At 43.8% G+C, this 16325-nt stretch overlaps 1 protein-coding gene across 2 annotated transcripts in view; it reads left to right on the top strand.

Moving 5' to 3' along the window:
- Positions 1-16325, top strand: part of LATS1 (large tumor suppressor kinase 1) — a 123818-nt gene that overhangs the window by 2421 nt on the left and 105072 nt on the right. For both annotated transcript variants that reach the window (XM_030198059.1, XM_030198058.1), the window contains exon 2: positions 12100-12607. In XM_030198059.1, the coding sequence (XP_030053919.1) occupies positions 12260-12607 (348 nt within the window). In that variant the 5' untranslated portion in view covers positions 12100-12259. The remainder of the gene's footprint in view (positions 1-12099; positions 12608-16325) is intronic.

Below are 16325 nucleotides of genomic sequence, written 5' to 3'. Positions count from 1 at the left end.
ATGGAATGAAAACGACACAATATAGAAAAATGCATGTTTAAGTATATGATGTTGTGATAGCAACGTCCTCAACTTTGTCCCTATTTCTAGGGCATTATAGGCCAGCGATGAAAAACCAACCCTACTTTTTTAAGGGGTTTGAAATATGCTCTTTCTAATGAAAATGATTAAAAAGAGTTTCCCAAAGGTCTTTTTTTTGTAAAAGTGGGCTAAAAATACCCCTTTTTTGGCGTTTTTGCAAAAATCAACTTTACACTCAATTTGTGAACTAATGGAAAATATTAGGAGAATGAAATTTTATATTTGAAAACCTTGTGTTGATACATTGTTGTGTGCAAAGTTTCACGTTTATCACACCTTTAATTCCAGAGATATAAAAAGCCAAACTTTACAATTTTTTTGTGCCGCAAAATTTTCGGACCAAGTTTTCTTCATGGAAATCGCTCATGAAGATTTTTTTATTATTTTGTTTAATAGAGCGTAAAACATTGTACAAGTGGCCAAGTTTTGTTTCAACAAAATATTGCCGGAGATACAGTGTCTCAAAGTTGCCGAAATCTCGGAGTCATACCATAATGGAAGGCTGCAGAATGGGGTCAAACAGATTAGGTATATCTCAGCAAGTATTGCATCAGCAAATGTAAAACTTTACCAGTGTTCATTGGGTACATGTATGAATGTTCACAGAAAAGTTCATCGAAATCCATGATGATCTCGCAGGGACCACCAGACCACTTGACATGGAATGACCCCCCCCCCCCCCCCCCAGCAGCTGCATCTTTAGCCTTTCCCCCATTGCCCTAGCAGTCAGGCTGCAGGTGGGTGGGCAACCGGGAAAGCAGTAGTCTCTTACACACTTCTTCCCTGCTACTGTAATAAGTAGTGTGCTGCAAATCACTTTAAGCACATTATGAATAAGCAATTTTCTTTATGCATTCTTATAAATGCCAATTTCCTTAGCGTCCCTCTAGACCGGACCAGGATTGGACTGATGGGTTGTGCTTGCCTACCAGCAGGTGGAGACTGAGAAAAAACTCTGACTCTGCGTAACCCTGGCAGCGCTATAGAAATGCTAAGTAGTAGTAGTAGAGAGCCAATAGGAGCCCTGGTCATGTGACCTTAGCCTCAGTATTTTCTCAGTCTCAGCAGGTAGGAAGCGAGCCCATTAGTCTCTCTCTTTATCTTTCTCTTTTACAGGTTAATAATAAGAACTACAATGCTACCTCTTCTTCTGTGCCTAGGAATTCTCTGTTAGACGCTGGTCAGGTAGGGATTTCTTTTCCTTTCTTTCTTTTACAGCCTCTGGGGGTGTTAAACTCGGGTGTCCCCGGGTCCCGCCCCCCCTTTCTCCCCATCTCCCATATGTAGCTGGGAAGGGCTACCCTTTGTTTAGAAAGGTGTATGTCTTTGGGAGAGGCAGCCACTATGGAAAGTTAAAAGTACAAGTATTTTTTTTTCCTTCCCCAGCATTTTAAACGACCAAGTTGTTTAAAAAAAAAAAAAAAAAGGGAGACAATACTCAGATGGCTAACGAGCACCATAATTGTAAGAGCAGGCTTAGCTGTTAAAAAAAAAAAAAAAAAGGACAAGAATTTAATGGTGTCTGGGGTTTTTTGACGCGACATTTTCTTCCTCAGCAGTTGTTTCTCCGTTTCTGTACGCTTGGGCAGCGGGAGCTAGCTTGTTTAAAAAAAAAAAAAAGAGAAAATGGCGCGAAGCATTGTTGCTCAGTCAGACACAGCTCCGCCATGCAGAGGAGGCTACCGCATCTACTGGGTCAGCGCCGGAGTTTTGCGTTTTCTTTAGGGCCTCTTCGATGTCCAGCTCGTTTAAAAAAAAAAAAAAGTAGCGCGAAGTGTTGGGGCTAGGCCAGACAGAGCCCTGCCAGGTTGAGGAGCCATGTTTTTATTTGTCAGCGCCGGAGCTTTGCGAAAAAGGTAAAAAAAAAAAAATACTGTCAGCAGCGCGCAGTTGCCGTAGTCGGCGCTTATAAATTTTGCTTTTCTTTCGGAGTTTCGTCGGGGCCGGTGTTGTCTCCGTATCTCGGAGCCGATTTCGCAGGCTTTTATTTCTCGGCCTTCCCGCTCTACTCCGCTTGTTGCGGAGGTGTTAGGCGCGCTGTCGGGGATTGCCTCGGGGCAAGTGGCACGAACGGCGGCCATTTTCAGTCACCCTCCGTTGTCTCGGTCGGGGTTTTTTGTTTCTCCTATAGGCAATGCGTCAGTTTTAAAAGGCACTTCAGCTCCAAAGTGTACTTTTTCCATCTCTGTGCACTCTTTATCTGTGATAAAAATCCACATCGTATATGCAGGCAATACTTGGAGGAAATTCTTTTTGGGGTAAGTTCCTATATACATCTTCGCTATTAACTCTGGTCTTCTTTTGTCATTGCCATTGATTGGGGGACAATCTGGGTCAATCTGCGTTGTCTGTTCTGGTCAATTGATTGAAACTTTCCACATAGTAACATAGATGACGGCAGTAAAAGACCTGCACGGTCCATCCAGTCTGCCCAACAAGATAAGCATCTTTCTATAATAGCTTAGTTCTTTTCAAGAATTTCCCTCATTGTTTTAGGACCTTAAGAATTTTCTCTATTGGCATAGAGTGGGTTGTTCTCATGCCATGGGCATATATAAGCTTTTCTTATTTTGTTAGGGACAGTCCTGTCTATTAAGCACCCAATTTCTCAGCTGCCTTAGAGGGCATGCCCTATTATACTTACTCGTGACTCCTCTCTTATTGTTTCATTTAAGAATTTCTCTTAATGGCTGTAGTATTATACAGTGTTCTTTTAACAATTTAATAAATTTTCTCTATAGGCATAGAGTATATTGTTTTAGTTGCCATAAGAATATATAAGCTCTCATATTTTCTGAGGGACTGCCCAGTCTATCAAGCTCCCAAATCACTCAACTGCAGGCATGCTTTATTCATGTTTTTTCCCTTCTTTTCCAACAGTCTTGAAACCTCTCACTATCAGTTCACCATTGGCAAATTGTAATTTTTCTGGGTTGGTTCAGTATGCCTATACATATCATCTCCTATCCCTTCCTCTTCCTTAGAGGTCAGTCTTGTCTCCACCGCCTTCTCCAAGTGGCTGTGGCACTAATTCACCTTTTCAGTTAAAGTATTTTACAAGTCTGTCTTTTTCTTTTTCCATTTTCGTTCTATGCGCCCTCACTCCAGAGCTTCCTTTCAATTGGAAGGGAACTTGCTTACTTCTTGTGCATTTAGGTGTTCGGTACATAAGTATTGCTGTAATGTGAAAGACCAAAAGTCCAGCATTCATTTCTAAGGAGTGTGGGTTTGGTACATGTCCGTGAGGGAGGAGACATGACCATGGTACGAGGATTGGGGAGATCCAGGGAATTAAAGGCCAGTGAATCATATGTCCATACTGAGCAAATGGTTGAACCTACTCAAAAAAACAAAACAATAAATAAAAATATATAAATAAATTTTCCTGTTCAGAGCGTGCTACCAGAACTGGTGGACACCTATAGACAGAGTTTAACCAGCTATGAGACGCCACAGGGATAGGGGGGGTTTGCAGCCCTATTTAGGTAGTGTCCTTGGTCACCCTTCCTCTTCTCCCCAGACCCCAGAAAATGGCTAGTGTTTTGCTTAAGCATTTTCAGCAGTACTCTTTCTTCCATTCTATTTTAGATCTAATAGGATGTTCATCGTGCTCTTGGGTCACAATTTTTTGTATGGGGACTCCTCGGTCAGTCATGGTGACAGTTCAGCGAGGGGAGTATTTAACGGCCTTGCATATGTCAGAGGCTTAGTTTTATGTTCCTATTTGGCAGGTTCATTGCAGATTCTGGCGCTTTACGATTCTAGGTTGGCATTCCTAGTTTCGTGCCCTGCTCTTCGGTCTCGTGGCAGCTATGCGCACTTTCTCCTAAGTTACGGTCGTAGTAGCAGCACCGCTCATGAAACAAGGGATCCTCGTTTTTTCATCCTTACCTAGATGACGGGCTAATTGGAGAGAGTCTTATCAGCAGAGTTCTCAAGTCATGCACCGGGTGGTGCATTTCTTACAGTCTCTAGGTTGGGTGGTGCATGTAGCCAGGCCTCTTATTGGATCTCTCTTCAGATATCTCTAATGTTCTCCCTTTAGTCAGGTTGGCGCAGAGTCTTTCATCTCCTCTGCAGCTTTATATTTTTCTTGGGGACCTTGAGTCTTCGGCCATTTCCTCGCTATATTCTGCAGAGTACAATTTTCCGGTCTAGTTCCCAAGAAGGACTTCTTCCTTCATCCTATTTGGAATCTCAGGGTCATCAATCGCGATATTTAAGTATCATCTACTTATCACAAGAACTTTAGTTCAGTCATAGGGGTGCTTCGTGCAGTATACCTTTTGGCAGAAGCTGGTTTGTATATGGTATTTTCTGGGGGACCACAGCATTTCGGTTACCTGCAGGTGAAGTTTGTTCCCCTATGGACAAACAAGGCGGGGAGAGTTATGTTGGTCTTTGCCATGGCAATGGGTTCTGCCATCCACCGCGGAAGAACTAACAGTATACTCTTGAGTTTGTAATCAGTGAGGCTCTTGTCAGGGGTGGATATTCATTTAACTGCCTTTTCAGCTGACCATGTGGTGGCAGTCGAATCGTTACAAGTCATTTTTTCTTAGTTGTCTCACCCTGCATTTAAGTGAATGGACGCTCATCCTTTCAGCGTTGCTACCTCACTGCAACTCTTCGGGCTATCTCTTTTTTGCCTTCAGCTTCACAAACATTTCTTGCTTCTTCCGTGCAGCAACACTCTTGGCGGAGACAGGGATAGACGCCATCGTTTAGCAGGGGTCTTTGTTCCGTCAACTCACTAGGCGTTGTCTTATATTTTAGAAAAAAAAAATATATATATATTCCATCTTTCATCCATACCATACTTTATTTCGTCTTATGGTTTGACTCTTTTGTGAGTTTTCTTACTTAAGAATGCATTTTTACGCTTCAGTAGTTATTTCTATGCGGCGGTTGCGTTGTTGAGCCTCGTCTCTCTTATTTGTTCTTGATTCATTTTTTGTTGGTTTTCATAAAGGATTACTCTCTTTTCTTCTGCAGTTTTTTTTTCCTGTTTCTGAGGCCCGATATAGCTTCGTCCTTTTGGAAGTTCTTGTTTACTTTAAGGATCTTAGTCTCACAATCTTAATCTTTGAGCTCACGTAGGTCCTCTGTTTGGCTTGTTTTCTTCTGGTATCCTTTACGGTTTTTTCTCTTACAGCACTGTTTTTTCGGGTAGCCCTTGTTTTTGCTTTCAGGGTCTTCACCTAAACCACGGTTTTCTTTCAGGTTTTCCTCTTAAACCACTGTTTCCTAGTAGCCATAGCCTTTTTCTATAATGTTTTTCCTCTTCAAGCAGTGTTTCCTAGTAGCCATTGCAGTGAGTAGATCTGTGTGTGGAGTACTCCTACAGTTGGTTACTTCTTTTCGGCCTGCTGTAGTTTTGCGTTTTCACCTTGCCCAATTGGTGTTTTTCTTATTTGTTCGTCCTTCTAGCCAGTACACGTATGGGTTTGGTTGTTTCTAACCCCGCTATATCTCGATGGATTGAGGAAATGAGAACTTCTATTTGTCTTCTCACTGAGAGGGCAGTTCCACACAGTATTACAACATATCCCACAATTTCAGAAGCGGGCCCTATTCTTACTACAGCGATTTTTGGTGCTCTCGGTGAGCATTGGTAAGATGGCCACCTACTCTTAGCTTCATTCTTTTGCTCATTGAGCCACACTACATGTTAGTTGTTGCCAGGAGGCGGCCTATGCAGTATGAATGTTTCTATGTGGTTTTCGTAGGGTCCCTCCCTTCAGATTACGGCTTTGGTACTTCCCATCAGTCCAATCCTGGTCCGGTCCAGAGGGATGCTAAGGAAGGAGAAATTAGATCTTACCTGCTAATTTGCTTTCTTTTAGTCCCTCTGGACCGGACCAGGCCCCGCCCAGGTTCTGTCCACTCTTTCGATTCCTTTATTCAGTAGCAAGTGTATCCATTCCCTTACAGTTCGTGGAACGATTAGAAAATAAACAAAAAAAAACCCCAGATGTTTAGATACTGCTATGTATATAAAACTTTACGAGATCCATACCACTTCTCTGGTGGTTGCTGGTGAGCTCAGTTGCTGGAATATAGATATAAAACCTTAAATATGCCATACCACTTTTCTGGGGAGAGTTGCTGGTGAGTTCAGTTGATGGAATATATATATAAAACCTTACGTGGGCCATACCACTTCTCTGGTGAGAGTTGCTGGTGAGCTCTAATACAAATGAGCCATACCACTTCTCTGGTAAGAGTTGCTGGTGAGCTCTAATATGAATGGGCCATGCCACTTCTCTGGTGAGAGTTGTTGGTGAGCTCTAATACAAATGAGTCATACCACTTCTCTGGTGAGAGTTGCTGGTGAGCTCTAGTACTCGGTTTTGCCGAGGAATTTTGTGGCTGCTAGGATTCCATACGGCACAGAAGGTCTTTCTTTCTTTCCTGCTTTGCTATTCAAATACTGAGGCTAAGGTCACATGACCAGGGCTCCTATTTGCTCTCTAGAGTCAGAGTTTTTTCTCAGTCTCCATCTGCTGGTAGGCAAGCACAACCCATCAGTCCAATCCTGGTCCGGTCCAGAGGGACTAAAGGAAAGCAAATTAGCAGGTAAGATCTAATTTCTCCTTTTCCAAGGCTGGCTCCTAGATCCTAAGAAAATCTGAGGCACGCTTTAAGCCAATACACAAGGACAGCAAGCTGTTCTTAGCAGTGCAGGGCAGAGTGAAGGAGAGTGGCAGCTCATCAGTCTGTATCCTCCTTCTCTGCTCCCTTAGACTGTTAAACCTCCTAGCTGTCCTAAAAAAGTGAAATGGGAGCAGTTTCTTGGAAGGGGTACAGAATAAGCTGGTGGGGACGTGAAAGCAGAACAGGGAGGAAAGCAAGTAGGGAGAGTGAGCTTGGGGGACAGATCTGGAGGTCTTGCTAGGAGTTAGAGAATGGAGGGGGGCAGAGATAAACAGTCATGGGGTCTTGCAGGAAACCAGAGAGAGAACATGTTAGAGGAGGAGGAGGAAAAAGCTGGAGGGGCAAGGGGTAGAGAGAGAAAGGGAAATCGGCGTAGGAAGAGGTTCAAACTAAGTAGGCAACAGTGCTGGAGAGGGCTGAGACTAAGGAGAAAGTTGGGAGGGGGCGTCAGGCCTGATGGGGGAAATTAGCACAAAGAAAGTTTACAAAAAGTGCTCAATTTTAAAAAGTGCACAGAATTTTCAAAATTTCTGTTCAAAAGAACCAAGAATATAGTTAGGGTTCTTCTTTCTTGACATGTTTGAGTTAGTGAAAAGACTGGGGGGGGGGGGGGGTCTGATCTGCACACATTCCCCAGGGGTGCCTGGAGGGCTCTACTGACTGAGCCAGGACAGTGCTTGTAAGATAAGAGAATATGTTGTTTGGTTATAATATTAAAATATCGAGCCTAATGCAGGTTTTGATTTCAAGCTGCAAACTCAACATATCCTGGCTTAAGAGTAGACTTTGTTATTGTTATGGTATGCACAAAACCCATTTGGAGACACCGACCCAAGAGAAACAAACAGTGAAAAATGAAAAGTTGCTTCAAAAACCACAAATATGTTTATTACAATTTTGTAATCGCTTTTTTAAACACGTAAATCAAAGCGATGTACAATAAAATTCAAATCAACAGTAGAAAAGGAACGCCAGTGTCTGACAGGAAATGTTAAATTCAGAACAGATCACGCTTATCCTATCATGGCACAAGCAACTGCAAAACGATAACCTGTCCTCAGGCACCTTCCTAATTCAAGAATATGCTTTAGAACACAAATAAGTCTTTAAACATAGCGAACATAAGAGTAGCCATACTGTGTCAGACCAATGGTCCATCTAGCCCAGTATCTTGTTTTCCAAACAATGGCCAAGCCAGGTCACAACTACCTGGCAGAAATCCAAATCGTGACAACACTCCATACTGCGAATCCCAGGGCAAGCAGTTGCTTCCTCATGTATATCTCAATAGCAGAGTATGGACTTTTCCTCCAGGAATTTGTCCAAACCTTTTTGTAAACCCAGATACTCTAACCGCTGTTACTACATCCTCTGGCAAAGTGTTCCAGAGCTTAACTATTTGTTGAGTGAAAAAAATATTTCCTATTTGTTTTAAAAGTATTTCCATGTAACTTCCTTGAGTTTCCCCTAGTCTTTGTACTTTTGGAATGAGTAAAAAAAATCGATTTACTTCTACTTATTCTACACCACTCAATCAAATCTCCCCTCATCTGTCTCTTTTCCGGGCTGAAGAGCCCTAACCTCTTTAGCCTTTCCTCATACAAGAGAAGTTCCATCATTTTAGTTGCTCTTCTTTGAACCTTTTCTAATTCCGCTATATCTTTTTTGAGATACGGTGACCAGAACTGAGGTGCGGATGCACCATGGAGCAATACAAAACCATTGTAGTATTTTCGGTCATATTCACCATCCCTTTCCTAATAATTCCTTGCATCCTGTTTGCTTTTTTGGCTGCCGCCGCACACTGAGCAGAACATTTCAGCGTATTATCTACGACACCCAGATCTTTTTCTTGAGCTCTGACCCCCAAGGTGGACCCTAGCATCAGTTAACTGTGATTTGGATTATTCTTTCCAATGTGCATCACCTTGCATTTGTCCACATTAAATTTCATCTGCCATTTGGATGCCCAGTCTTCCAATTTCCTAAGGTCTTCCTGCAATATTTCACAGTCTGCACGTGTTTTAACAACCTTGAATAGTTTTGTATCATCTGCAAATTTAATCACCTCCTTCATCGTTTCGATTTCCATATTATTTATAAATATGTTAAGTAGCACCAGTCCCAGTAATGATCCCTGTTTCCACTCCATTGTTCATCCTCCTCCATTGAGAGTTCACCTTTATCCATGTGTTTATTGATGCCTATAAAGAAATGAAGCAAATTGGTGAGGTGACTTCCCAATGCTGAACCCATGCAGACTCTGTCCCACTAAACCCTTTTTGTCTGTGTTCCATAATTTTATTCTTTATAATAGTTTCCACAATTTTACCTGGCACTGACATCAAGCTTACAGGTCTGTAATTTCCCGGATCACCCCTGGAAACCTTTTTAAAAATCGGTGTCACATTAGCCATACTTCCATCTTCAGGTACTATGGATGATTTTAACAGGTTACATATTACTAACAGCAGATCAGCAATTTCATGCTTAACTTCTTTGAGTGCCCTTGGATGTGTGCCATCCCGTCCAGGTGATTTACTACTTTTTAATTTGTCCATTTGGCTCAGTACATCTTCCAGGTTCACAGAGATTTCTTTCCGTTCCTCCACATCATCACCTCTGAAAACCATTTCTGGTACAGGCAGATCAAACATATAAATGGCAAGTGACCGACTCACCTGCAAATGCGCAGTAGAGACTTCCCTCTCTGTCCCGCCCTCGCGTCTAGATGTGATGACATCAGAGGGTGGAAAAGAGAGGGAAACGGAGTCGGACTGTGGATGCTGCCGCTGGAGACTGGAAGCGAACATCGCACGCACCAACCTCCAACGTCCCCCCCCCATCCCCGCCGCCGCTCCCGTCCCCCTCAGTATTGGACCCCCTGCACTGACCTGACAGTGCCTCTCACCTCCGTGTGGAACTGCTGCAGGCAGCAGCAGATCCACACGGAGGTGAGAGGCGCTGTCAGGTCAGTGCAGGGGGCCCGGCACGGAGGGGGGAGGGAGCGGCGGCGAGGAGAGTAGCTGGAAATCGCGCCCATTTTAACGGGCTTAACGGCTAGTCTAACATATAGTAAACATAGTAAATGACGGTAGATAAAGATCTGTACGGTCCATCCAGTTTGCCCAAAAAGATAAACTCATTTACATGGTAAATGCACAGATCTCTTACATCTTCTTCTTCCATAAAGACCAAAGCAGAGAATTCAGTTTCTCCGCTATGGTCTTGTCCTCCCTGATTGCCCCTTTTGCTCCTTTTGTAATGTAACGGTCCCAAGGATTCCCTCACAGGCTTTCTGCTTCTGATGTACCTGAAAAAGTTGTTACTGTGTGTTTTAGCCTCTGCAACAAGTTTCTCTTCATATCCTGATTTAGCCATCTTTATTAATGCTTTGCATCTAACTTGCCACAGCTCATGTTGCTTCTTATTTTCTTCATTTGGAACCTTTTTCCATTCTTTGAAGGACAATCTTTTTTGGCTGTAATAGCCTCTTTTGCTTCATCTTTTAACCATACTGGCTGTCATTTTCTCTTCTTTCTACCTTTGCAAATGCAGATGGTCTGGGCTTCCAAGATGGTATTTTTGAATAACATCCACGCCTGATTTAACCATTTTCCTCATTTTATTATAGGCACCCTTTCAAGAATTAAATGCAGCTGCTTTGCAGGTTCATCCCAGATAGTAGCTTAAACTTGGTCATGTTATGATCACAGTTTCCCAGGGGACCCAACACTGCCACCTCTCATACCATGCCTTGCATGCCACCAAGGACCAGATCCAAAATGGTTGTCCCTCTTACCGGTTCCTGGACCAGTTTCTCGAAGAAGCAGTCATTTATTACATCTAGAAATTTTATCTCTCTGTCACTCCCTGATGTAACATTTATCCAGTCAATATGTGGGTATTTTAAATCGCCCATTTATTTATTTATTTTATTTATTGTGAACATTTATATCCCACATATTCCCACCAAGGCGGGCTCTATGTGGCATACAATGCAGGAGAACATACAACAAATAACAGTTTTCCTATTTTTTGTAAACATTTCTTCATCTGTCTATTTGTTCTGTCCCAGCAGACGGTAGTACAGCCCTACAAGAATACTCCTTCCCCTTTGCACATGGAATTTCTATCCATAATGATTCCACACTGCTGTGCAGGAGTTGCCTAGTGGTTAGTGCCATGGACTTTGGTCCTAAGGAACTGGGTTCGATTCAGCTGCTTGCGACTCTGGGCAAGTCACCTAACCCTCCATTGTCAAAGGTATAAATAAGTACCTGTGTATACTATGTAAACCGCTTTGAATTTAGTTGCAAAAAACTACAGAAAGGCTGTATATCAAGTCCCATTTCCTTTCCCTTTATTTTATTTGACTCAATTCCCTCTTTAACATATAGCGCCCCCCCCCCTCCCACACAATTTGATCCTCTCGCTTGTGTTACAGTTTGTACCCTGTTAACACTGTCCCATTGATATCTTTCCACTAAGTCTCTGAGATGCCTGTTATATCTACCTCATCATTTAGTGCTATATACTCTGTCTCCCATCTTATTTTTTTAGGCTTCTAGCATTTGTGTACAGGCACTTCAGATTGTGCTTTTTCCTTGGATAGCTGCTTAGAAATTGAAAGAGATAATGTGCATCTTTTATCCTGTTCTCTCATTTAGCACACCTGGCTTTATTTATTTAGATTTTGCTCGCACCTTTTTCAGTAGTAGCTCAAGGTGAGTTACACTCAGGTACACTGAATATTTCTCTGTCCCATGAGGGCTCACAATCTAAGTTTGTACCTGAGGCAATGGAGGGTTAAGTGACTTGCCCAAGATCACAAGGAGCAGCAGTGGGATTTGAGCCGGCCACCTCTGGATTGCAAGACCGGTGCTCTAACCACTAGGCCATTCCTCCACTCTTGTGGTAACAGAGAAAATCCCATTGGTATTTTCTCTGTTACCATTTTCTAGTATCTGGCCTCTCTATTCTTCTGTTCTAGCATATTTTGAGTGCAGTTCTTATTTTTCTGATAGGCCATTCTTAGTTACTATTGCAGAGACTAAATTTTAAATTTGTATATATACTGAAATTCTGTGCAACCTGTATGATTTTGGGCATGAGAAGTTATTTAGATAAATTTATATTCAACCCTATCTCTAGAAAATAAAACTTCGTGAAGGGGTTTCAGGTTTGGCATTATATGTAACTTAGCAATCTAAAAATAAAAAGTTGTTTTACATTGGGTAATTTCTAAGATTGTATGCATTTTAATGAAATGCAAATGAAAATATAAGGTCATATGTTTGGCTTCAGTCTGCCCCTGCAAATAATTTTGATTTGTAACCTGGATTTTTTGGTATATTGCAGATGGAATAATTTTCATGACTGCTCAGAACTACAGCAATATTTGAAGCACAGGTGATTAAGTGAATATTTTGGCTAATAAGTGACTTGTGAAGCTGTCGTCCACTTGTTGACGTTTGTTTGGGAGGAATCCTTAGTAGAGGTTCCATCAATACATGTTTTAATGAAGAGAGGTGAAAAACCTGAGGGTTATAGACAAATGAGGCCTAAAACCTTTCCTGCCAGCAACTACGCTGGCAATAGCCAGCAGATGTTGCTGGAAATCCGAGAGAGCTTAAGGAATTTACCTAAGCCATCTGATGCAACTAAAGTTGAACACAGTTTGGGGAAAATGACAGTTGAGGATCCCAGACAAGGACGCAGTGTCAAATTTGGAACCTATCATAAAGCCTTGCAAGAAATTCGGAATTCACTGCAGCCATTTGCCAATGAAACAGGTTCTTCATCCAGGGTGTCCCCTGAAATTAATCAGCAAATGTTACAAGAACTACAAGCTGCTGGGTTTGATGAGGTGAGTGCCTGCTTAAAGATCTTTGTTTATACTGTTGGTTAACTTTTTTCAATTACCATATTAATGTTATAGTAGAGCTGATACTTTTAACTGTATCCTTTATTGACAAAGGTAGATCAGCACTGCTCTCAGTTGTGCTGAAATTCAAGTGATTTTAATGCCATGGTCTGTTAAGTAATCAAATCAGCTTTCCATAGCGTCAGCAGCAGATGAATCCAGAAACCAGTGGGTTGTATCCGTCTACAAGCAGGTGGAGATAGAAAACCAAATTGCTGTGAGCTATACCAGAGTACAACCCCCATAGCATTTAGTATAGCTCTATCTCCAGCAGGTGGTGGGCGGATCTGTCCCAGCTCCTGGGGCTTTTCTGCTGATTTTTGGGGTCTCCTGGGCTCTTAGCCAGTTGAGATCAGGGGTGTGTGTGGTCTCTGATCCGCTTTGGAGGCATACTGTGTTATAGGTCCCTGCCTCACCCTGGGAATGCAGTGTCTCCCTCTGTTTTGGCTCTAAACTTCCTCACAAAAATAAAAAAGCAGATACTACTGTTTGTGCAGCAGGGGTATTCCCATCTGAGGAGATGCTGCAGTGTGCTGGACCAGAGTCAGCGTAATTGACGGTACTCGGAGCTGATCCTGCCCTTGCTGAGTGATTTTGCCTTTAATTCTTCATTTCCTTATCTCCCCCCCTTCTGTTATTGATATGGCAGCAGAGGCAGTTAAGTGCTGCTCCCGCTGCAGGAAGTGCCAGTTTGCTGCGGGGGGGGGGGGGGGGGGTGTAGTGCTGATTGTACTGCGGCTCTCGGGGGTGATGCAGCGTTCATTTCCTCTGGAGTTCGATGAGACGGGCGCCATCTTGGATTTGCCCATGGTACTGTTTTCTAAAGCTCTGCAGTCAGTGCTGGCTCCCTCGTCCAAATTTCCAAGGGGAGCTGAGGGGAAAGGCAGTAAGAAAGCCTCTCAGGGACCTAGGGACGGTGCAGGCTTGGCAGCAGGGGATGAGGAGCCTTCCCCTGCAGGGGAGGTGTTCTCTCCTGATTGTGTTTTGCTTTTGCACCAGGCTTATTTGTTTTTGTATCCCACACTTTCCTACTCAAAGCAGGTTCAATGAGGCTTACACAGTAAATGGAATAAAGAATATTGTTAGAGAGGGTAAAAGTTAAGTATACCAGAATAATAGACGAGATGGGTATTACGCTCCCTGCCCTCTTCTGCTGTTACAGGTGACGGGCGTGCTTCTCAGTTAGCATTGGATAGTGCTGTTCAAAGCCTTAGTCCACTGGCCTTAACTCAGGTTCAAAAGCTCAGACGCACAGAGTCAGGGTCTGATAGGGGCTCCGTGGGCCCGCTTTCAGTGGCCCCTTCCCTTCCGGGTTTTTCTGCGGGATCGTTGAGATCCTCGATTGCAGAGGAAGTACAGGAGGGGGAGATCATATCGGAGGAACCGGATGACCCCGCGGCGGTGCACATTTTTCATAGGGAGGAGCTGTCCTCTCTTATTTTCTCGGCCTTAGAGATATTGCAATTGAGGACCCTGAGGCGCAGGAGGCGGCGAAGGTAAATGTTTGCATGGAAAGTACTAGAAGACCTGTTAAGGCCTTTCCTATGCATGAAACTATTCAAAAGATCATTTCTGCTCAATGGTCTGATCCAGATGCGCCCCTTAAGGTGTCCAAAGCCATCTCTCGTTTGTACCCAGTACAAGCAGGTCTATCGGAGAATTTTGAGCTGCCCCGAGTCGATGCCTTGGTGGCGGCAGTAACTAAGAAAACCACCCTCCCTGTGGAAGGGGGAGTGGCATTGAAAGACATGCAAGATAGACGTCTGGAAGCCACTCTGGTGTGCCTTTGAGTCTTCAAATTATTAATAAAATTGTATATTATCGAACATCCTCCAGTTTCTGGTATCCTTGGTCGCTCTCCCACTTCTTTTACACTATTGTTTTTACCGTGGGGCGTTTGAGTTCTCTGCTTTCCTGGCGGATTTTCTCTCACATTCGTGCCTTTGAGGTGTCCACTTTGACACTCAAGGCATCCGTTTGTAGTTCTTACGCGGCTCGAGCTTCTCTTGAAGTGGTTTCAGCAGTCTGTAGAACAGGAGCTAGCGCCTTTTCATTGACGGTTGTGCCTAGAATGGACACTGCTTTGGCATATCTGGCGGACGCCTTATATGATCTAGAGCGATCTTCAGCAAAATGTATGGCCTTGGCGGTCATTTCTCGAAGGTTGCTTTGGCTATGGCATTTAGCTGCAGATATGGTATCTAAACAGCGACTTACCAAGTTACCCTTTACATAGTAACATAGTAGATGACGGCAGAAAAAGACCTGCACGGTCCATCCAGTCTGCCCAACAAGACAAACATATGTGTAAACCTTACCTTGATTTGTACCTGCCTTGTTCAGGGCACAGACCGTACAGGTCTGCACAGCAGTACTTCCCGCCTCCCAACCACCAGTCCCACCTCCCACCACCGGCCCCGGCACAGACCGTACAAGTCTGCCCTCCACCATCCTCGCCTCCCAACCACCAATCCCTGTCCCCCCCCCCCCCCCCCCCCCCACCTGCTCCGCCACCCAATTTCGGCTAAGCTTCTGAGGATCCATTCCTTCTGCACAGGATTCCTTTATGCATATCCCACGCATGTTTGAATTCCGTTACCATTTGCATCTCCACCACCTCCGGCGGGAGGGCATTCCAAGCATCCACCACCCTCTCCGTGAAAAAATACTTCCTGACATCTTTCCTGAGGCTGCCCCCCTTCAACCTCATTTCATGTCCTCTCGTTCTACCGCCTTCCCATCTCCGGAAAAGATTTGTTTGCGGATTAATACCTTTCAAATATTTGAACGTCTGTATCATATCACCCCTGTTCCTCCTTTCCTCCAGGGTATACATGTTCAGGTCAGCAAGTCTCTCCTCATACATCTTGGAACGCAAATCCCGTACCATTCTCGTAGCTTTTCTTTGCACCGCTTCCATTTTTTTAGCATTCTTCGCAAGGTACAGCCTCCAAAACTGAACACAATACTCCAGGTGGGGCCTGACCAACGACTTGTACAGGGGCATCAACACTTCCTTTCTTCTACTGATCAAACCTCTCTCTATACAGCCTAGCAACCTTCTCACTACAGCCACTGCCTTGTCACACTGTTTCGTTGCCTTCAGATCCTCGGATACTATCACCCCAAGATCCTTCTCTCCCTCAGTACCTATCAGACTCTCACCGCCTAACACATAAGTCTCTCTTGGGTTTCTACTCCCTAAGTGCATCACTTTGCATTTTTTCGCATTGAAGTTTAAAGGCAAACTCTTGTTTGGAGAAGAGTTGGACAAGATTGTCAAGGATTTGGGAGACTCCAAGTCTGAGGGGGCTGGAGCCTCAAAACCTCGTTTTCGAGAGACTAGATGTTATCGGCCAGGTAGACCATCCTTTTCCTTTTCAGCGTTCTCGATTTCAACAGAACTTCCTTTCCTTGTCATCAGCAGCAGATGAATCCATTACGAATGGGTTGTGTCCACCTACCAGCAGGGGGAGATAGAGAACACTGAAAACCATAGTGCCTCTAGGACGGCTAGCTCCATCTGCCTCTCAGTATTTCTCTATCTCCCAGCAGGATTGGACGCAGCTTGTTCAGCTCCTTGAAGATTCTGCCTGGGGTGGCTTTTGTGCTTTTGCCAGTTGTAGCAGGGGTGTTGTGGCTAAGTGGAGTCCACTTTAAA

The sequence above is a fragment of the Microcaecilia unicolor genome, chromosome 3, assembly GCF_901765095.1.
Source record: "Microcaecilia unicolor chromosome 3, aMicUni1.1, whole genome shotgun sequence".
Lineage (NCBI taxonomy): Eukaryota > Metazoa > Chordata > Amphibia > Gymnophiona > Siphonopidae > Microcaecilia > Microcaecilia unicolor.
The sequence above is the reverse complement of the archived record's forward strand: the minus strand, read 5'-3'. Positions and strand labels throughout refer to the sequence as shown.